The 22,682-nt window shown below is 34.6% G+C and overlaps 4 protein-coding genes and 1 long non-coding RNA gene across 17 annotated transcripts in view; 3 read left to right on the top strand and 2 right to left on the bottom strand.

Annotated features, from left to right (window-relative positions):
* Positions 1-12,517, bottom strand: part of LOC132910734 (regulating synaptic membrane exocytosis protein 1) — a 153,664-nt gene extending 141,147 nt beyond the window's left edge. For 9 of the 11 annotated variants that reach the window (XR_009658840.1, XR_009658841.1, XM_060966674.1 and 6 more), the window contains exon 1: positions 11,955-12,412. The gene's annotated coding sequence lies outside the window, so the exon portion shown is untranslated. Of the gene's footprint in view, positions 1-11,954; positions 12,413-12,445 lie in introns of those variants that run through there. The other 2 variants (XM_060966675.1, XM_060966676.1) reach the window with 2 other exon arrangements.
* The window catches only part of LOC132910772 (uncharacterized), a 158,865-nt gene extending 143,540 nt beyond the window's left edge, over positions 1-15,325 (top strand). Inside the window, exons 3-4 of one of the 2 annotated variants that reach the window (XR_009658846.1) lie at positions 13,629-13,738; positions 14,950-15,325. This is a non-coding gene — a long non-coding RNA (uncharacterized LOC132910772). Of the gene's footprint in view, positions 1-13,628; positions 13,739-14,223; positions 14,694-14,949 lie in introns of those variants that run through there. The other variant, XR_009658847.1, reaches the window with a different exon arrangement.
* Positions 15,326-17,587: 2,262 nt separating this feature from the next.
* LOC132910766 (cytochrome c oxidase assembly factor 3, mitochondrial) lies at positions 17,588-18,641 on the top strand. 2 transcript variants are annotated; one of them, XM_060966740.1, is made up of 3 exons: positions 17,588-17,630; positions 17,992-18,069; positions 18,145-18,641. In XM_060966740.1, the coding sequence occupies exons 2-3, from the start codon at positions 18,060-18,062 to the stop codon at positions 18,435-18,437; spliced, it is 303 nt and encodes a 100-aa protein (XP_060822723.1). In that variant the 5' UTR covers positions 17,588-17,630; positions 17,992-18,059; the 3' UTR covers positions 18,438-18,641. The 2 variants fall into 2 exon arrangements, with proteins under 2 accessions (XP_060822723.1, XP_060822724.1); XM_060966741.1 differs by lacking the exon at positions 17,588-17,630 and adding an exon at positions 17,756-17,868.
* Positions 18,509-20,423, top strand: LOC132910754 (dimethyladenosine transferase 1, mitochondrial). Its single transcript, XM_060966720.1, has 3 exons — positions 18,509-19,139; positions 19,228-19,381; positions 19,533-20,423. Exons 1-3 carry the CDS (start codon positions 18,509-18,511, stop codon positions 19,771-19,773), a joined length of 1,026 nt encoding a protein of 341 aa, XP_060822703.1. The 3' UTR covers positions 19,774-20,423.
* Positions 20,326-22,418, bottom strand: LOC132910752 (zinc finger CCCH domain-containing protein 15 homolog). Its single transcript, XM_060966714.1, has 7 exons — positions 22,225-22,418; positions 21,894-22,101; positions 21,460-21,698; positions 21,184-21,387; positions 20,890-21,064; positions 20,611-20,808; positions 20,326-20,541 (listed from the first exon to the last, which is right to left on the bottom strand). The coding sequence occupies exons 1-7, from the start codon at positions 22,291-22,293 to the stop codon at positions 20,432-20,434; spliced, it is 1,203 nt and encodes a 400-aa protein (XP_060822697.1). The 5' UTR covers positions 22,294-22,418; the 3' UTR covers positions 20,326-20,431.
* Positions 22,419-22,682: the final 264 nt, after the last annotated feature.

The following is a 22,682-nucleotide window of genomic DNA, read 5'->3' as shown; positions in this document are numbered from 1 at the left end:
TTACGAGATTATTAGAAAACGAACTCCATGTTATTTGTTTATAGAAAAAGTAAATAATGGTTTTTATATTCGCTATAAGTAGGCTACGAATTTTTATGCAAATTCGTATTTTTATTCATATAATTAAAAGAATGAAATCTAAGCACAGATTAATTCCATCTACTTAATTTTTGTACTTTACGTGCGTTAGATATACTTTTACCTTCGAATTTCCTATAAATACATAAAACTCCGCTAAACTAAGTCTACCCTTTACGAGCATTTAGTTTAATTGGACCTTTCGTTTTGTTTCGCCCCTATCCATGATATTAGATCGACTACGCGAGATATAGTAGGTATCATTCACAACAGGGCGCCTAATTATCCCCTTTGTTATTAGCAGTATGAAAGGAACCCCTGATGAAACTCGAATGGTGTCATAAAGAAAATGAGATATAAAGATAACTTTTTCTTTCTCAGAGTATCATATATTTAACGAAGGCTAATCGTACGTAGTATTTTTCAACCGATGATACTTTTCATTTCGCGGAATCAAATAACAATTAGATACCCTTGCCTCTTCGTTATGAATGTCACCGGAGAAAGTAATATTCAAAGAGAACCAGTAACAATCAATACAACAGTAAAACGGCACCGATACCGCAGCCAAAGTACCACCGATAAATTTATTCCAATAAAACGGGAAGCGGCGATATAAAGATCATCCGCACATTTTCATTGCAGGCAAGCATATCGACGTCGTGGAAAGTTTCGTCTAAGGAACATTAAAGGGCCCGGGGATATTCGATGCAGCGAATACACGAAAACGCATAATCGCTCCTTTGATACCATCAAGAGCTCTCTACTTTTACGTCGATCTGACTGAGTGAAACGAAACGCCGTGGCTTCTGCTTGCCTTCCTTTACGCAACTCTCCCTTCGCTCCTACCATATGACTTATGATCGAGAAAAGACGCATATATACATGTATGTATGTATGTATATATATATATATATATATATATATATACATACATATATATATATATATACATGTATGTATGTATGTATATATATATATATATATATATAAATTTTCAAGGCAGCGAAGAGATGTGTTTTCACGACGCCCACGTCCAAAGCAGCGCAAGAGACGAACAGACAGAGTAAAAGAGATTTAACGGCGCGCGTGGACTCCTAATAAAACGGCACTTGTTACTCAGACGGAGAAGCTCTGTTAGTGGTTTTACACAGAATCTGATCGAATAATATGTACAAGAGGACTTGGAGCGATTCCTTTATAAAAACAAGAAGAAAACATAGAATAACATTATTTCATAGGATACTTTGATTTTAAGAAAACCGACGCTAAATGTTTTAGGTAATTGGAATTCGTTAATTTTTCTCTGCTATTCACGGCTTTACATTCATATCATAGAGGTTCGTGTTTAGATAAGCCGATTCAACCGGTAGAACTGCGTCTAATCGGATAGAAACTAAAATTTCGTGCACTTGGCTACTTAAACGATCTCGTCGTAAATCTCAAGTTATGCTTGTGTTTGTGGCATTAGGCAATACGGAACATAGAATGAAGCGCACCTTGAACGATTTTCACGGATTTTATTTTTCTCTGTTCGTTTGAATGTAGAATTCTTCTCTTCTTTGCAGTGACGAAAATTTCTATGAATACTTTCTAGCTATGTTTCAAACGTTTCGTTCGCCATCGGAAAACCGCACAGAGGCGGTCACGGATTTTTAACATAAAGGGTAATCTCTCTCTCTCTACCGCCATTCCACGAGTTCGCTTTTTTATTTTTCATTAATACACTCGTTCGTTTCTTTCCTTTTGCGCTACACGCTGGAGTACGAAGATACGCATGATATACCGTATGCGGGAAGATTATCGATGTCGAAATTGCTATTCCGGTACCGTGCGGTTACCGCGAGTCCAAAAAACAGACATTTGTATAGGCCTTAATTTTCACAATTCATCCGACCGCAAGGAAAAAAGTAGAACATCGATTGGTGCAATTCCGTAATAAGAAAGCCACGTGCATCATTGAAAACGTAATTACAGTTCAATTTGCCCCGATCGCGAACGCATTAAAGACCAATACGGCGAACATAAACACGAAAAATCCATCGGTCGAGACTTGGAAAACGTCGAGCTTCTGCAACGAAACTTCTGCAACCTTCGTGGAATTGAACGCGTTCTAAAAAAACGAAACTTTCTTGGAACGAAACGAGAAAACGAGCGAGGATTTTCCAGCGATTTTTTCCCTTCTTGTACCAGTCTTCTAAAAAGTTCACTCGTGACGTTTCGTTTCAAAATTAAAACTGGTCGTCTTGCGTGGCTGCGAGAAACTTTCTCGAGAAAGGATCGACACAATTCCAACGCGCGGCTGTTTGTTTTGCTGCAGTCGTTAGCTTCGGTGAGCATCCTCTTCGCGGTTCTTCGCAGTCTAATTTCCGACGAATCCGAAACTGATGTTCAAACCGGAGGAAACTGGGTCAACCGATCATCATGTTCGCGTTCATATTCCGGAGGAATAGGAAACGCAAGCGCGTTTTTCTATCGACCACAGTATCCTTCAATGGCCAAGAAAGAGAGAAGATCCTCGAGCAGCTTTTCCGATCGAGTAATCACTCGGCGAAATTGTTGTTCTGCCGTCGACAACCGATCACGATAACAGCCGGTGCTGATTTGTATCGTAATATCGATACACGGCCAGTTACGTTGTTGCGTTGCTTCCTGCAATCATTTCAGACGTCGTGTGCACGCAAATGACGGTATATCTACTCGTTAATTGACTATCATTGGGAGAAACTGAATTGAAGTATAATATATCCATGGCTGATAGATTTCAAGATAATTAGAAACTTCATTATTACGGACATTTGCTATAGGATACTCACTTAATTTAGTTACACGGACGTTTGAATGCTCGAATAATTATTTGGAAGAAATTAAAGAAATAATTCATCCTGTACATGTTAGCATAATTATATGAACTACCTATCGTTATAGCAATCTTCATTGAAAGATTCTTTTTCATTCAGATGTCTGAACGTTTTGTTATCCGAACAATATATATTTCCTTTGTTGCTGTAATATGAAGACGGTATTATATGCGTTAACACCGTTTATAAAATGGCATCAAGAAGAAAACGTGTAATAGATACTAACAGTTAAAACGGAACGAGAGATACTTCAAAAGCTAGAAAACGGTCACAGTGTTGCAAAAGTCGTAAAAATGTACGTAAACCTATTGTTGAAGGCATTCCCTCTTCGAAGCATTTACGGTATTAGGAAAAGATCGTTTGAGTGGTTTAAGTCACAAATAGGATACAATTCAAAGCAACTTAATACGTCTTTATCCGATTTAATAGAAAAATTGTTCTTTGCTATCGTTAGTAACGATATTACTCCTGATGATAAACAATTAGTTTCATTATGTAAAAATACCCTAATCCGAACGATCATGTCGCTCTATCAACTCCGATATCGGAGATTTCACTACATAAAGAATAATAATCCGATGGAATATCAAACTTATGCTAACTACTCATCGATTGACATTTACAGGAGAGATTAGATTATACCATCCCGATGATCAAAGGTCTTAAAAAATAGGTGAAAAAATAAAAGTTTAGTAATATAAAGAACAGATTGATTAAACAGATTTTATATCGCTTGCTTTACGATATAATATCACACAAATGCTTATAATTGTACAATACAATTTGTACAAGTATAGACTATAATTCACTATCGAGCTTAGCAAGAATAAACTCGCGATATCGTAAACAGTGCTCATAAACAAGCGAAAGATCAGCATTTGGAAATCAAAGCTTACAGGATTTCAAGGTCGAGCAGTTCCTCGTGTTAGTAAGCTGCAAGATCTCTCAGTTCATTCTGTTTATTATTACTATTATCCTGAAAGTAGTAGTATATAGAAGTAATACTACATGAACCGTGAAACAAGAGGGGCGAGACGAGTCAGGGGAAGATACGGAACAGAACGAGAGAAAATGGATGAGAGAGGATGTTCAGCAGATCGCGTGGCCGCCACCAAGGAACTAGGCCAACCGATGACCTTCCTGCAATAAGTAAGTAAGGTGATACACACCACTGTGGAAAATTATAACGGCAATTCCCCAAGAAGCTCGTTGAAATATTCATGAAGAATCGTTAACGAGAAAGAAAGCGGATTGGTCGTTAACCCTGCAAAATTATACAATACAAGTCGAAAAATTATACAATAAAAGTCGCAAAGTATGTATGTATGCATGCATGTATGTATGCATGTATGTATGTATGTATGTATGTATGTATGTATGTATGTATGTATTTATGCATGTATGTATACACGTATGATAGCGATTTCTATTGGATTAAAAGTATGTATGTTTAGTAGAATGGATACTGTACGAAAACACAAAAGCCTTACGTTAAAAAAGAAATATTCGTTGCATATGTTTCAGATGAACCGATTTTGCGTTCGAATAACCATTCGCAGTGGAACGTGAAATGGAACGTGAACGATAAATGTATTCATGATATAAAGTGCAACATACATAGTATCCCGCGAAACAGAATATTTCAAAGAAACAGCAATATTTCACACATGATTTTATGAAACATTACCTCGAGAGTTTCGATTATTCGAACGCTTTATTTCGTTCTCTTGATTCCCCTTCTACTAGATATAGTCGGCGAATGCAAAACTCCTACAAACATTGGGAGATATTTCTTGAACTGAACCATGTTCATTATAGCGGTCAATAAAAAGCGTATAATAAATTGTTAATAACTTATCGAAGGCGTTTTATCACTCTAAATATAAAGAACAGTTTTATGTATCTGAAACAAATCCTTATTTCGGTGTTGTGAATTTTCGAGCGTGCATCTGTAAATTTCTCGGTTATTGGATTGCCCTGCGATCCAATACGTATATCTTGTGAAATATTTTTTGAATGAACTTGGAGTGGGCGAAATAAAATATCGGACACAAGTATCTTTAATCGTACACGCTGTAATGTACTGTATTATTCGGTTGAAACGATAGACAGACGTTCCACGTTTTCTAATCCTCGAATAGCAATGACTGAATCAGTCTCTATGTAGATATTTCGCTTTTGCCATCTCTGAATTACTAGATACGTGTCGTAATCTATTAATAAAACTTCATTACTGGAAGAAGTATTTTCGATTTGTCTTTGATGCTATTGACAATTTCCAGATTCTTTGGTAAAATAATTCTGATATTACGTGAACACTGTAAAAATAGGATTCTTAGATTTTAGCTTTATCAAAACACCAGAATCATTCGACGATATAGTCCTTATCGGAAATAATAGATACAATAACAAATGCACAGTTTATTAAACCAATCGTTAGTTTCCAGTATCGCAAAACCCTTTGCAAAGAAAATCAACGATACAACGTAAATCGAAGAAAGCAAGTAGTTGAATAGCAGAGTGATATCGGATATCAGAAACTATGGATCGGATACTACTGATACTACCGATGTACTGACGTTTTCTCGGACGTCTGTTGACTCTGTTGTATCTACCAACGGAACGTCGGAATCGTTTTCCAAAAGGACAGGATTCTCATTGAGAAACCTCTGACCTAAACATGATTCACTGTGGCTCTCGTTAATATCAGTCCTCTCGGAGAATAATTTGAATATTTCGATAATGCAAATCAAATAACTAAAAATATATATACATAAACAAAATTAATCTCCCAATAAAACGCTTTTATTTATAACGAATTTAAACGGGAGATTTTTTTATTCCGTACACATATTTGGTAGTGTAGTAATTTCGTTGCGATTTCTCGTCCGACCGACGAACACACTTGACACCAAAGGTGATACCATAGCCAGTGCTAAAATGTCATGATATCAATGCGTTAAGATGTCAATATGTCAACTGCATCGACATTGTCACGCGCTTTCAAGTTTATACGTGGAACGGGCGTTCGAGAGCAATACTGTAACTTGCGTTAATTTACGAAAATGAGAAAATGTCAATCTGTCATCACGTCAAGGTATTACATTATCGGACATTAAAGTCTAACTTTAAATCGTTTTAAAAATCCGACCAATCACCGTGGAAGCTTGACGTGTATCGGAACTAAGTAATTGTGGCTCAATTTGTGAAAAAGCTTTTTAAGATATTTACGAGACTCGAACAGAATTATGCGTCGGAGTATCCCGATTATCTCGCAAAATCACGTTAGCGATACAAGTTAATTCTACTGTATGAACTATGCTTCTTTTTGTTATCCTTTTAAAGATCTCGAGATTCCCAGAGGCGTTCCTTTCAGTGCCTGCGAAGTTAAAAGTAAAAGATTTTAATATTCTACCAACAACGAGAACGAATACCTTGATTTTATAGAATGAAAATTCGTTACCTATAATTTGAATTTCATTCGCTTATAAGCGAAAGTCTAAATATGTAAATTTAATGGAATTAAGGAAAACTAGGAATTCACACTACCTCGGGTAACTATTTACGATAATAAAATACACTAACCATACTGACGAATAATTGAATTAAAATTTGAAATATATAAATATACGGATAATTTATAAGCTATAGAGGGTTAATCAACAATCTTTAATCGCGAGATATTCCTATTTGACAAATCCAATTCCAATTTAGAAAAGTTGGATAAATACATGAATCTAGATGTTGTTCGGATACAATTAAAGAACTGGAGGAAAAGTTGCAACACATGACAAGATCTTTAATTCGAAAATGCTATACATAAAGTTAAACTGTAACGGAAATCTCTATACGTTTTCAAACTTTAAATACTCATTATTATACGCATTCGTAAAGGCTTGAAAATTCATTCTGAAATCCTTTAAATAAATATGGATCTTATAACATCGTTTCCCGTGCTTCTTTCGCTTCTAAAGAAAGATACACTTGCACCAGTTTTCCACCGAGTCTCTCAACTGCGTTCGTCTTATCCGTTTATTTTTATAATTTATCCATTTTGTTTTACCCTTGACAAAGCATAACCGATATATTTCCCCTCTTTCGCAAACATTTTCTTTCGCCGTAAAGCATACTCTGCTGCGCGTAGCCTTCGGCCCGTTTTACAAGTTGGCGAACAAAAATATTTGTCCGACGTTTAGACGTTTATCATAAACGTTCGTTCACGATCCGTGACACGGTCGACTCGAAAACGTAACAGTAATATGAGTTTGATGAAACGCGTGTAAAATATACTTTGCAATTTACCAGGGCTTGAGCAAACGCTCCTTTGCTCCGATTTCCACGTGGATAGATAAAATGGGGGAACACAAGCATGGAACAAATTGTACGATAAATTTCCGAGGCAATATTAATTCTTCACAAAGGATCGTAACGACTTGGCGCAGAAACTAAGAATTGCACGAGAGTATCGCGCGATTCGGCCAAATCGAGCTCCCCGTCCCTTCTTTACCAATCTATTTACCCTCTGTAACGTCTTAAATCTTGCGAAATAGTTGCTCCATTAATTAAAATCTTCCAAGGGTAACAGGCATGGAAAGTCGTGTGACCCGACGTGTTCCATAGAAAGTTCAAAGAAAAGCCTACGCAGCCGGTCAAATGTCAAGCTACCGATCACTGAGCAAGCTAAAAATATACTTCAGCCAGCTAAAAAATAAAATACGAGAGATCCCATTCGGGTCCTCCCACGCAAGGGCGGTTACTCGGGAACTCGAGGTACGGGATGGATTCCGAAGAAGCTCACGAACGATCTGTCCGCCGCACAGAATCGCGATATTGTCGAGAAAATGTGAGGAAGAGAAGTGCGAAGGACGGGGGTAGAGGGTCGTAAGTTTCTTGGCGGAGCTAGTATTCCTCATGCGAGAGAAACGGAAAGGAAAAGGCGAGAGGAAAGGGACGTCGTCCACAGGCAACCGTGTTATTAAAGAAGGGTGAGATGGGTCGAGGTGCGAATGCGTACGAGATTCCTTGCTTCCTTTCAGCGTGCCGTCGTCGATACTAAACGATCTTGGAAGAACCGCTCGGAACAATAGAAACGTTCATGGTTTATATCGCGATTCCCGACGAAAGAAACGACCAAGGTGTAGAAGGAACGATCCCAAAAGCGTGTACACTCGCGAACTAAGGAGCAAAGGCGAGCAAATTCCGCGAAATACAAAGGAAACCATGCGACTGAGCGTTTGCTTTGCTTCCGAGCGAAACTCCGGGCACGGATTAATTTGCGTTTTCGAGATTGTAAAGTCCAAGTTACTCAGCAACTCCGTTACATATCCGCTGCGCCGTCACGACATAGAAAACGACCAGTCTCGGCACGAGTGTCCGACTAATCTCTTACGCCAACCACATTTCCATCCTACTTTTCAACGGCTCGTTAACCGTACGCTTCGAGAATGAAAAAGAAAAGAACAAAGACCTGAACTGGATCACTTGACTCGGTTCTTTCAACCACTTGAAGCATGCGTTTTAACGCGTAAACACAGTGTTCGACGATTGCGTAATTGCAGGATTTTCTATTTTCTTTATACACAACTGTTCTTTGTTAATATCCTTTCAATAGGTATAGTTACGAGCATCGAAGTTACGTATAAAGAGAATATCCAGTTTAATAGTTTGATACAATGGACTGAGAGGCAGAGAGGTGGGTTATTATGATCGATGAGATAAGCAAGTAAAATTAGTTGTTTGTCCGAAACGACACGATGCATGATGTATCATTGCTGAAATAAAAAAAGAGTAAACTTGTAATTCCATCAAACTTAAAGAACGTTGTAACTGATTCTTAGATTCCACATGAACTTTTCCGTATAAAATTTTTAATGGTTATTTTCTTAATCTACATGCAGTATCTTAATTTATATAATGCAATATTCTTGTTCAACGTTACTCTTAGCGATTTTTCAAGTTTCATTTAGAAACACGTTATATATCTTAAATTTATAATAACATTAATACTGTTCGTGACTAAATTCTCATGTTTATTCGTGGAATTATTCAGATCATTTATTTCCTTCTTAGTAGACGTTTTGCAGTTCGCTTTGCAAGTTTCAGAAATAATTAGATTGTACTATATAAGCTTTCTTCGATGTTCTTCGTTATTTTCGCGAATGCATCAAACTTTCATAAAACTTCAGTTAATCTTAGCTTCTTAATCACTGGTCCACTTATTCGATTATAGAGTTCTATCACACACATAGCCAAATTTATCAAATGTAAAAATAATTCGCACTTATTCGAGAATTGTTCGCCTCGGAAGGTCATAAATAGAATAATGGAATAATCACAAAAAGATATTCACTTTTATCACGATTAACTGTTAAAATGTGAACTGCAAACATGTTTATTGATATAAGATAAATACACAATCAATGGGGAATATAGCTACCAATTTTTAATAAGAAATGTAATTACAGAAGGACTGAAGATTGACGACATTGTCATGAATTCGCGTTACATAAAGGAACTTTAACAAACAGATCGGTCGATAGATAACATCGTAAGCGCTTGCAGAAGCATTGCGTCGAAAATCGAAATTGGATCGAGTATAAATCCCTTCGGAAAATTCGAACGAAAAACTTAATCTTAACACAACCTGATCCGCCGTAAACTTTCGTACGTGACGATAGGATGTAGGAAAATTGCCATCAAGAAACCTAGCAGACCTTTAGCGCGCGAACTCAGCACGCGATTTCGTCGACGATAAAATCGAAGAAAATCCGTAGGGAAAATTGCCGCGACGTTCGTTAATTAATTAATCCATGTAACTTCTTGCGTGTTTCTCCGATGAAAAAATACATGGTAACATATGGAAAATGTATGAAAAATAGAAGGTAAAATTATGTAATTCGAGGAATTACAATGAAATATAATTTTTGAATGAGTAGATATTAATTGATAATAAAAAGCTTCCTTCCAGCGCTATACGTTCACTCTCTGATACTTTATTAGGTAAAATTGAAAGTACAATTCAACACATTGAAATGAAAACATGGGTATGACAGAAATATGTAAAACTGATAGATAGAAAAGTAATTACAGTTATTTCGCTAATATTGCCTTCATATTTAATTAATAATTGTTTTTAAGAAACGATCTAGAAATTTATAATTTTATAGATTATAATAACACTATTATTTTTTAAAAATAACAGTATTTGTTTCTTGCCTGTATCAATCGATTATTTATGCTCCGCTAAAACTGAATGAAATACGACGACGTAAATTTTGCTTGGTAGAAGCGTAAGTACCGCTTTTTAACAAAACAAGTGTTTAGTTTTTAACAAATTATCTGAATACAAGAATTCAGATGATAAAAAATAATCCTATGCAGTCTTTAATAATTCATCGGTTTCATAAAACAAGAAGTGAATGTGGGTCAACGAAAAATATATACCACCAAAACGATAGATCGTGTATAGATGTGTGTTCATGTTGCTATAGATTTTCTTCATTTTACCTACGTACTAAAAGTGTACGTAAATTTAGGAATCATTTCTTTTTATCAACATATTCACTACGCTTACATACTCATTTCAATTTTTTAACCAATATTATATAATAATTATATAACACCCTTTATATATTAAAAAGCATATCCGTATATGTCGTGAAATTTTCATTACTACTTCGCTAAAAGTATAATTGTGCAACTTGTCGAGTATCACTTATCAAACGCAAAATTGTTTCAAGCCACGTAAATACTTTGAGACAACATCATCAGATACGCTTCTGTCCAAATCAGCGCACACTTATGACTAGTACATTTAGAATGAGAATAATTAAGTTGTACTTACAAAATAAAGTTGACACTCGTTAATCGTTTGTATTATAAAACAACAGAATTAAACTATGCTACGATTTAAAGATGTTATAGCAAAACCATTTTTATAAAAATTAAATTAAACATTAACGAATGTCCAATTTATGATTACGAGTATACTTCGTTAGCTATTTCAAATGAACTAGAAATCGGGCAACGTACGTTTCATTTAGCGATATTACGAACATTAAATGCTGTCAAACAAAATGTACAGAAAGCCCGTATCTGCGAGCTGGATTGTTAATTTATTCGATCGTGTTTGCTAACACGACCTGTTACACGCGTCGCGTGCAATCAATGCGCGCGTCACGACGCTCGCAAATGTATCTAGTGTTAACATTAAAAATAAAATATGCACTTTCGCTTTCTCTCGCAACGTTCCATCTTACTCTCGTTCGCAGATTAGCGCGGCCAACGAATCCGAACGATAAAATCGCCATGCAATCGCGAAACCGTGAGAATCGTTGAAAAGTAATTAACAAGCAGCTGTTCTTTTTGTTCGGCGAACATTCGATCAATGTACACCCGAGGCGAAGGCAACCGCGCGATAAGAGGCGAAAAGCACAAGAGATCGTCGACAGAATGGAACGTTCCTGGGGAATCGGGGAAATAGGAGCGGAAATTAGTCGATTAAAACAGGATCAAAACCATCTCGAAATTACGTTTGCATGCGTGGCTCGTTTCCCACGGAAAACCACACATGCCGTAAAATCGAAGTATGAAGGTTTAAAAGACGAAAGAACCCTCGGCCAATTAATTACCAGTGTCATCGGTTCGGCTAGTCAGGGATCGGCCACGATGAAAAACACATCGACGGCAACCAATTAGGCGAACCATTTCCAATTATACCAGACGAAAACGTCTCTATTCCACTGAACGGTTTCTAGTCCACTTTATGGATCGAGCGTATCCTCTGATCGAAACGTGAACCGAAAGCGAATACGTATTATCATCTCTCCTGTAACGAGGAGAACCGATTTGTTGGATTCACGTTGGAACGCGTAAAATGTACGTCGATGATTTGACATCGATTTGAAGTACACGATAAGGAAGCATAGAGAGATAAGACGATGGAAGTAACCGCGACTCGAGAGGTCGATGGAAACGCGCGAAAGCGGTTTTAAGAGAAGAGCCGGAATGACCAACCTGTTACTTGAAAGCTGCGGAAGCTTCCGAGCGGGGAAATGCGTGCGTTCTTTCAGCCGCGCTCTCGCGTTCAGCTGCCGCTCCGGATGGATACACGTGCTCTCGTATATTCTACAAACGTACGTGGCCACTTAAGTAACGATACGTGTATTTTTAACAAACAGTGTGTTTCTTTACTCTCTGTTTCCCGTAGTTGGTTTTAGTGTCTATGCGTGGTTAATGTATGCGCGCGGACACGTATGTTCACGCGCGAACACGTATGTTCACGCGCTGCGTGTACCTGATGTACGTGTATACCTGTGTGTACGCGTATGTATATATATGTATTTATAGGTATGTGTCAAGTTCTAAGTACAAGGTGTGCCTGTACGCGGTTCTCCGTGGCTGGAAAAAGCGACGTCGCGCATGCCCGCTTTATTAGACGCGCAAAGAAAAACTCGCGGCGAGCGACCAACTTGACGGAGAATGGACAAACAAAAAAATAGAATCACCGTTATATCTAGAGCGACGATATCGTCGGGCAGGCTGCCCGGCTTGCACTGCCCGGGTCTCCTGTTTCTCCCACCGAGCAAACCATTCGCCCCTCCGATTCCCGTCTCTCCCGGCTCTCCTGCCTCTCCTGTCTTCTGCCTGGCGCTCTCCTTACACCCCCGTTTCGCTAACCCCCGCCACTTCGAATGCGCCTGCCGAAAAAGCTCGCCTATTCCATACGCTACCTCTCGCCCCTTTTCATACTCCTTTTACCCTCTTCCCTCTTTACTCCCCTCCTCGACGATCGTCCTTCTCGCTCCTTCAATCTCCTTCAATGCCGTTTCCTCTCGTTCTCAATACGGTTCTGTCAGCCGTGACTTCGACTCGCAGACTCTAAACCGAACTCTCTCTCTCTCTGAACGCGATGCCTCTATGTCCCTCGTTCTTGATCTATCTTTCTCCTTCTTGCCGTTCTCACGTCCCACCGCGAACCTCAGCTCAAGGCGCAAGCTCGTCCTTCTCTCCCGGATAGGAGAAGGGAAAAAGACTGTCGACCAGGTGGAATATCCTCGGGAGGACCCAAGGGATCCGACGACGAGGCGCGCCTTCCCTATTCGCGCGCATTTTCACGCACGTGGACGGAACGCACGGGGGTTGAAATGAGATCCGCGTCCTCCACGGACAGACAATCGCGATTCCGAGGGATCTTTCGAAACTTTCTCTCTTAACGTCGAGTCGGTGGAGCTTGAAAAAGAAGGAGCAGAAACTCGTAACCCTCCTAGTACCGGTTCGGTCGTTTCTACGAGAACACAGAGAAACGGCTCGCTCAAACGAGAAGCTACGTGACGCAAAGACGCATCGAAATATTAGAAAAAGAAAATTGCGCATTTCTCTGGCAGACTTTGCTCGGTAAAGGATAAAAGATGATTTTAAGATGCAGAAATATATCGCAACGTCGATTAACGATACGAGACTATTACCCATCGATCGATTCGCTTTCACCCCTCGAAATAAAATTTCCTAACGAAGGCTTAACCTAAATTCACGGTTCCACTTTATCGATATTCCCGTCAAACTTTCCCCTGGCTTCTAATAACGAAAAAATTGATGACACGAAAAGGGAAACTGTTGGCGCTTTGATGCATCTTCGTCTCTGCTGTTGTCGTTACTTCGAAATTGACTTCTTCGCTCTTTTCTCCGTAGGTCCTCGAAAAACGGACGAGAGGACAATAGATACAGGTAGGACAGGAGACAAAAGCCTGCATCTAAGGGATCAATTGGTTGGAAAATTCGAGCAATGGAACCGGCTGCAGGTAACGTGAAAAACGACGCACGAAATAGAATTTTCAGAAACAGTGCTTGTTGCTCGTCGAAAATAAAAACTCACGATTGTATTATACGCGGAGATCGTTGGCGACCCGCTTTGTAAACTGATGCGTTTCCTATACCCAGAAAAATCGAAACGTTTCTCCCCTGCGCGATATATCGATCAATTTTATGTAAACAGCTGACACACGCGACGGTTTTTCATTGTGGAGGAAAAAGGTACGCGTGAAAAACGCTTTGTTCCCCTTGACTTTCAATTTTTCGCTTTTTCTTTTTTCTGCTTTTTTGTTGGTTTTTGCCCCATGCGGTTGCGAGTGTTTTGCCGCGGGATCGAAAAATTACTATTAATACACGCCTCAACATACCGTGCAACGGGTTTTGTAGGCACAGTCGGATGTTTCAATTTACCTTACAATCCATTAAAATAGATAAGCGACGCTGTTAACGTAATGCAACGTTATCAAATATTCAGGTTTCATCAGACTAGAGAGTACATGGCCCGCACTTCCGGAAACCTCATTTTACTCGATCTAACGGACAGAGCATTTTGTTCGAGAAAAAATATATACCTTATGCAGGGTAATCTGTTGCAGATCGAATCTCGAAAATTTCGCTTTAATATTTAGTACGTGTTATCAAATTTACTCCTATTCTATCAATCTTGCTGACTTGTTTCTGGAATCGAATTTTGACTGAAGTTTAAAGAAATGAAACTTTCGTTCGTGTTACTTGTTATCTTAAATCGAATTAATATCATTATATCTTATAAAAATTGTACAACGTCCAATAAGCATTATCACTTATATCGTTTTCGTTCAAACAAATCAGATTGTTTAGCGTACTTAATAATTAAAGAGGCGATTCTCTTCGGAATTCTTTTAAAGAACTTGATACGTACAATAAGATAGAAAGTTAAGTATAACAATAGAATAAAAGCGAAAAAATCTCATTCTTCATTTTTTACTTATTTTCACATGTAGAATGATCTTCTGCAGATCCTCCACTCCTCTCTAATTAAAGATTGGTCAAATTATGTTTGTAAAATCTATTCATGAAAACGAAAGACGATTGTGCTTTTGATTAGAATTGCGTATTTTCTTTCCATTTTCACCACTTTGAACACACGTAAGTCAATTTAAAATTCTCCACACTTAGCTATCTAAAATTCATATCAGATCCGCTTAAAAATCTGTTTTAGGCAACACATTGAAGATTATTGTACTTACGTGTCTATCTTATTAGAAATGTATGCAGAATAAACTGACACTATAGTCCAAGCAGATCTTTCCAAGCAGTGTCAGACTTCACCACTATACCCATGGTATACCCGTGAGTCATTCTCGAAAGCACGTCTAGAAGATCCCACGGGCATTCCCTTATCTTGCATTGTCGAGCTGGGTCGCAGATCTTCTCACAACTGCCTGAGATTCTCTTTAAAAAACGCAATGCACGAACATCGTGTGGCAGCTTATGAAGTTGTCTCTTGAATACCTAATCCACTGCCTCATTCACAGCCATTTTAAAATTCGCTAATAATGCCCCAACTTCAGTTTCGGCAATTACGTACTAATTACGTTGTAGCTAATAAGTAATTAGTATCTAAATACTTACTTTATTAGTAATTGGTAGTTCGTAATTGGTAATTTAGCGTGCAATGAATTTTTTTTTTGTAAATTGTTTATCTTATTTTATTTTATTTATTTTTATATATTTTTTTATTAAGTTACGAATATGGTAGAAGCGACAAGTGGCGAGGATGGCGGCGTGTAGCGATGGGATCCGAAACAATTCGAATTATGATTCAAGACTCAATGAAAACTTTTACGAGTTTTAAGCTTCGAATCCTGTTCGAAGTGATTCAAATTTATCGCCGCATACACGATAGAGATTCGAACTGTTTCAAATCTCACATCATTACTCGCCGCTTCGCAATAATCTCGTACTTAGACGTTTCTAGCATATTGATTTTGTAATTCATTTTTGTGTCCTCGTCATTTATTTAAACCGAATTGCGTTACCGATTATTGATTATTCCAATAGCGTTCAACGTGTAATTAGGTAGCCAACTGGTTAGGTATGAATTACGTAATCAACTAATCGATTTAAAAACATGCAATTGACATATGACGTATATGGAATCGAAATGGCAAATTTTGGATTTAATTAGATACGACATATTACTATTATTAATATTAGCAAACCACCTTTCGAAAAAGACAAACTTTTAATTTGAAACATTAACACAATAACGTAGCAAAAATTTGTTGTTAAAGTGATCGTTACAATAACAGATATTTATTTATTATGATCCTGTAAATTTTTTTAATAAAAAAAAAAACATGAAACATTTTGAAACTATATGAGTATTCATAATTTAGAAGATATATTAACATCCATTGTATTGTTATATTTAATGCATAACTAACATAGCTAATAAGCAGTTTAGTTAACACATTCGCAACATTACATATTACTGTTAAATATGGTATAAAAAGAAAATAATAGTATAATTTCTGCTAAATAATATAAACACTTGAAACTTCGTTTTAAGGTTGTCGAATAATCGTACAAAAATTAATAGGTATGACTACATAGAAAGAAAAATACTTAGTCAAGCCTAAAATATGCTGAAACATAATCGCACGAAAATATTTAGGTAAAGTATTCAACAATATTTCAATATTTTAAGACTTATACGCTATTAATAAAATGTGTAAAAATTAATGAAATTTGTGATCTTCGGAAAGTACAATGGAAAAATCAATAATGCAGCAGGGAATATTCGTGGTGTATATTAATATTGAACAAATGCAATTATAATTTTAAATTAACTTAACTGAAATTACTAATTTTTATCAGTGATTTGATAATATTCGTCAAAATCGTAAAAATATATTCATCGATGTATATTTTTATACGCGAATATAACTTATATATTATAATATCCTAATTAAAAAATCAATACTAATTAAAAATACATTAATTCTAGTCAACATACATTCATTCCCTTTTAGTTTTATTTAAGATATGGTTAAACACATAAAGTAAAGTTAAATTCATTAGAGAATATGTATATACTTTGTAAATAATCAATGTTTTGAAGTAAATGAGAAGTTATACAAATCGCGAATTCTGATTATCATAGATGCAAGGTTGCTGTCGTGAAACTGGTGCCGACAGTAATTCGTAACAGTAATGCGAAAGGATTATCAAGGAAATTGAAGTAACTATGTGATTACACGAGAATCTCTCGACGAAGCGCCTTAGGTCCAAACAGATAGAGCTATAGTACGATAAATTTTGTACCGGATAATTTCTTTCGTGAAAAGTAAAATATGCAAAAACGAAAAATTAATTTAGTAATGTAAACAAGTATCAACTATATATGTTAAATTATTCATACAAATGTTTTCCAAATATATTAAAATTGGACATTTTACAACTTATTCTTTGGAAGACTATTTTTATGTTAATCCTTATATCATCAACAGAAATCTATAAATTTTAATTATCAAGAATATTAAATAAAGAAGACATTTTTCTTATAACATTTTGGCAATGTAAATATTTACATACGTACATGTTGTATATATATTACAGTAGAGACATTATGGCATGTATGCATACGAATAGACCTAACCCCAACCTAACCCCAATCAATTAAATTTATGCTTTCTGTATATTTCTATATTTTGTATTCGTATTAGTAACTAATAATCAAGCTAGTATTTTAAAAAAATGTTTTTTAACATAATCCTGTTTTGTATTATCTTACATAAGACTTCAATATATGTATAGTATGTGCGTGTCGTGTGTATATACATATGTATATGAATCGAACGCATGCGCTGAAACTTGAAATAAACCAAATGATCGAAGGTAAGTGAAAAAATATTGAAATATGATATATTCTATAAATGTGATTACTGAGTTTCTGTAAAAAAATATATATTATATATAATTCTATATTTTTTTAAGTATATATAATAAATAGTATTGAAAAATGTTTAAACTAAAAAAAACTGTATTATATCATAACTTTTACAAAGTTTCCACAAAAGAAATTACATATAAGATATTTTGTTATTAATTAAGGTGAAAGTTCTGCTATAATCTTGTGAGTAAATACAGAATTTACCTAGTATATTACATCAGTATAGTAATTTTATAAAGTTAGGCTGAGCTGATAAAGGTTATGTGAAGTTGTGTTTTATAATTATATAAGCATTTCTTTTAACAGAAACAGAAACGCGAAAATAATAAACACAGTAGTTTGATTGCTTATCAAGAAAAGGAGAAATTTATACAATGCAATCTGGTGAATGGCAAGATTAATATTTGTTAAGTATTGTATTATCAAACTTTCTATTTATTTATATTAGTTTTATTACAGGTGAGAAAGATAGTGATTTAATGCCAAAATTAGATCTTGTAAGGGATAAAAATAAATTAAAATATAGTGATATAATATATATGAAACAAGCAGAAGAAGCAGCTATTCAAAGAGCATCCCAATATACAAAAAGACGTAACAAGTGTGCGATAGCAGGTTTTGCTCTAGCTGGTTTATCTTTAGGAATTTATCTATATACCATATATGCTGTAAAACAGGAAACATTTTTGAATGATCTATATGAACCTGAAAAAATAATTGAAAAACCTAGTTCAAAAGCTAACGTCGCTTAAAATTATTTGTATTTGTATCATATGAAACATTACTCTTAAATATTATCTAAATACAAATAAAAAAAAGAACAATGGCAACTCTAAGGTTACCACCTTTACCAAATATGAAAGATTTGTTAAAAATGTATAAATTGCATGCAATGAGACAGCTTTCTCAAAACTTTATCTTAGATCAAAATTTGTCAGATAAAATAATAAGAAAAACAGGAGATCTCTCTGATTGTCATGTATTAGAAGTTGGTCCTGGTCCTGGTGGATTAACTCGATCTATTTTAAAGTATCAACCAAGGAAAGTAATTGTTGTGGAAAAAGACAAAAGATTTAAGCCAACGTTAGAAATGTTGGCGGATGCTTTTGCAGCAGTTAATGGTAACATGGAAATTATTTTTGATGACATAATGAGGTATGATATGACTACTATTCTCTCATCAACTGAAGCTAAAGCTTGGACAGATAAAAGTCCAAGGATTAGATTAATTGGTAATTTACCATTTAATATATCAACACCTTTGATAATAAAGTGGCTACGTGCAGTTTGTGAAAAAACTAGTGCTTGGAAATTTGGAAGAACTAAAATGACATTAACATTTCAAAAAGAAGTTGCTGAACGATTAATAGCTCAACCATCAGATTTACAAAGATGTAGATTATCTGTGATGGCACAAGCTTGGACAAAACCAATATTACATTTTATTATACCAGGTATATTATTTCAGATCTTTGTAGATTGCTTAACTTTTATATTTTTTGTTCATAAAAAACTTAATACACTTATTTTTGCTAAAAATAGGTAGTTCCTTTGTTCCTAAACCAGACGTTGATGTTGGTGTTGTAACATTTATACCTTTAACTGTTCCACGTACAAAACACGAATTTACAATTTTTGAGAAAGTTACACGACACATTTTTAGTTTTCGTCAAAAATACAGTGTACGAGGTATTGAGTAAGTAAAGATCACAGGAAAATATTTTTACATTCAACATTTATCCTTTATATATTATCATATTTTAAATTGATAAAAAATAGTTATAACAATAATGAAAAGAATTATAGAATTCAGTAATACAAGTCTGAAATTTCTATATACATTTCAGAACATTATTTCCTCTAGAACATAGGAAAGAATTGGGACAAATGATGTATAAACTTTCTGATTTGGACCCACAAACAAGACCAATGCAACTTACAGTAGAGGATATTGATAAACTTGTTAGTGCATATAAATATTTATTAGAAAAGCACCCAGAAATAAGTTTTTATGAATATCGTGCATCACGCCGCATAGTATCATTATCTGATACAAAGAATCTAGAAGTCGTGGAATGTACAGACTAAAATTTGACTATTATAATAAACATAAATAACAATAATTTTATTTTTGCTATACCTTTTTATGTTTACTTTTATTCATATATATCATAAATGTTTTAATAAATCAAGAGAATTTATAAATTATTTAATATTTATACTTATGTTAATGATTATACATGTAAATATTTTTGAAAATATGATTCGTTCCATTTGCCAGTCTCGTTATCACGTTAAATTTTAATTTTACCAGGTTAACCTATCAATTTTAATTCCGCAATTACATTATTAAAAGTAATTTAACAACTATTATTTTAAATACTTCCACGACTGTAACAATTTTATATCTTTTCCAACTTATATCTTTTTCTCATAGAAACACTAAATAACTTATGAATGCAATAATAAAGAATTCGATTATATTTTTTATCGTAAAAAATTAAAAATCATAATTACATTAAAATACATTAGTTTGAATCTCAAGTAATTTGCACGAGACCAGCTCTTTACATTACATTGTGTGTATGTATATTGCTTGAAAATAGAGTATAAGATGTAAGTAATAATATACAAGATACATTACATTTTGAACTAGTAAATGTATGTATAATATTTTAATAATACATATATTGTAAAGATACAGAAGACACTGAGTAAAAGGAAGAATTTGAACATGATATTTGAATCACTCTTCTAAATCTAAATCTTCTAATTCTTCTTCTAAGCCTTCTAAATCTTCCTCTTTAAATAGGTTTTCATTAATTGCTAATGCAGCTGCACCTTCACCAACGGTAACTGTCATAATAATATAAGCTATTAATCTCAAAATATTATTTTAAAACATTGAATATATTTTCTACAAACCAGTGGAGCCGCTTTCGTTATTTATATCTTTATTATTTTTCAACCGATCTGCACCAGCTACAGTTATTCCAGAAGTATCTATTTCACTAGCTTCAAGTGCGAGTCTGTCCATGTCGAGTTCTCTATATTCTACTTTCTCTTCAGTCTCATCTTCCTCACGTACATAACTAGATATTGCTTCATCTCCATCATCAATGCCTAAAAATATTTTCAAAGTAAATTTTACACATGTGCTAAAAGCATTAAATATGTAAGATATAAAACAATAAAGAAAAATACCGTCTCCAGCTGCCAACTCTGGATTAAAGTAGAACATTTCTCTGCCAGAAATACCAACTTGACGTCCAGCTTTGTAATCGTTTCGTCTTTTTTCTTCATCTTTCAGTGCTTGCTCTTTCTTTTCTTTTAGTTTTCTCTTTTTCCATGCCAAAAATGTCTCTAATGTTATTTTAGTCTGCCAGAAAATTTCAAACAAATTTCAAGAAAATATATTAAATACTAAAAATATTTATGAAATATAAATATAAAAGTTTATATTATATTGTTTTACAGATTATTAAAATATATTCATACTTGATTTGGTCCCAAATTGGCTCTTTCTGTTTCAATTAAATCTTCTAAAGAAATTTCATCCTTTTTATCTTCTTTCTTTTTATCTTTCTTAAGGACAAAACCTGGTGGTAATGCGTGCCTGTAGATACATTTTTGTCCCGATGGACATTCCCAAAACCAACCATATTTTGATTTTTCAACTGCTTCTAGGAAATGTTTACAAATCTAAAATTAAACATTATTTACTCTCTTGTTTTTCGAAAAATTAGTAGCAAAATATTATGAAATTGAGCTTACAATATCTGTAGTTGGACGATTACCACTGCCATGCTTCTTCTCAACAACTTCTTTCAATTTATCTTCATCCCATTTATCCATAGTATCAGTTTCTTTATCATCATCTCTCATATCACAGTATAATGAACGTTTTTCTGCTTTTCTTTCTATACTTAAATCATGAGAAAATTTGCATTTATCACCTTTTGTACATTGTCCTTGTTTAAAGAATGCACATACTACTGATTTAGGATCAGTTCCTGCAAAAAAGTAAATAATTATTATTTTGAGCGCAATATGTTTTTTTGTGTTTATCTATAATAAAATAAAAATAATAAAACGATAAAATATCTGTGAAAATTATAACTTATGCTAATGTAATATATTCAAATAATTCTTGATAATTATATTATATCTTTTAACTAAGTTTTGCAATAACCTTACTCAGTTAATACCTTTATCTATCTTTTGTGTTTGCACAGGTTTAAATATGAGAGCTAATTCTTTCTGCTCCTTTAATTTTTTTTCTTTTTCAAGTTTTTTAATATTAGGATCTTCTAATTTCCGTGAATTAACACCACCTGATTTTACCTGCTTCTCTACTTGCTGAATAAATTTCTGTTGTTTGGCACCTTTCTTGTTCTTTATACCAAAAGTCTTGTCCTAGAAGAAAAATTAATATTTAAGTGAAAAAATATGAAGAGTAACAAATCTCAGTACATATACATGTTTAAAATAAAGAATATGGTATTTTGAGGTTATAAATAAATGTTCGTATTTAAATACCTCAATAACTTTCTCTTTCTTCTTCTGCTCCGCCTTCTTACTGGGAGCAGGTGCCTTTTTGGGTGGCATTTCATTCGCTTTTTTGTATTTACTGATGGCAAATATAGAAAATCTAATAACAGAAGATACAAATGTACAGAAATTTACTTCTGAATCATGGAACAATTCATATACGTATACATTTATAAATGTAAATGTACTAGTAACACGAAATGGACCATAAAATACATATTCTATATAGAAAGTGTGAACGATAATAAACGGACTGGACACATTAAACTTTTTTATTCAGAAAGTTCTCTTATATAAATATATTTATCCATAAATTTCATTTTAGAAATATTCATTTTAATTCGAAATTTCGACCTCATCAAACATAAGTAGTAATTATAATACATTATTATTTAATTATTATTTATAAAAATATAAAGCGTTAATATAGTATAGTATTAGACTCA

Source organism: Bombus pascuorum, chromosome 9, assembly GCF_905332965.1.
Source record: "Bombus pascuorum chromosome 9, iyBomPasc1.1, whole genome shotgun sequence".
Classification (NCBI taxonomy): Eukaryota; Metazoa; Arthropoda; class Insecta; order Hymenoptera; family Apidae; genus Bombus; species Bombus pascuorum.
The sequence above is the reverse complement of the archived record's forward strand: the minus strand, read 5'-3'. Positions and strand labels throughout refer to the sequence as shown.

Coding starts and splice junctions, on each gene's coding strand:
- LOC132910754 (XM_060966720.1), top strand. CDS start 18,509: ATGGCAACTCTAAGGTTACCACCTTTACCAAATATGAAAGATTTGTTA. Junction 19,140..19,227: donor ATTACATTTTATTATACCAG/GTATATTATTTC, acceptor TGCTAAAAATAG/GTAGTTCCTTTGTTCCTAAA. Junction 19,382..19,532: donor TACAGTGTACGAGGTATTGA/GTAAGTAAAGAT, acceptor TATACATTTCAG/AACATTATTTCCTCTAGAAC.
- LOC132910752 (XM_060966714.1), bottom strand. CDS start 22,293: ATGCCACCCAAAAAGGCACCTGCTCCCAGTAAGAAGGCGGAGCAGAAG. Junction 21,699..21,893: donor AACACAAAAGATAGATAAAG/GTATTAACTGAG, acceptor ACTTTTTTGCAG/GAACTGATCCTAAATCAGTA. Junction 21,065..21,183: donor CCAATTTGGGACCAAATCAA/GTATGAATATAT, acceptor ATTTTCTGGCAG/ACTAAAATAACATTAGAGAC.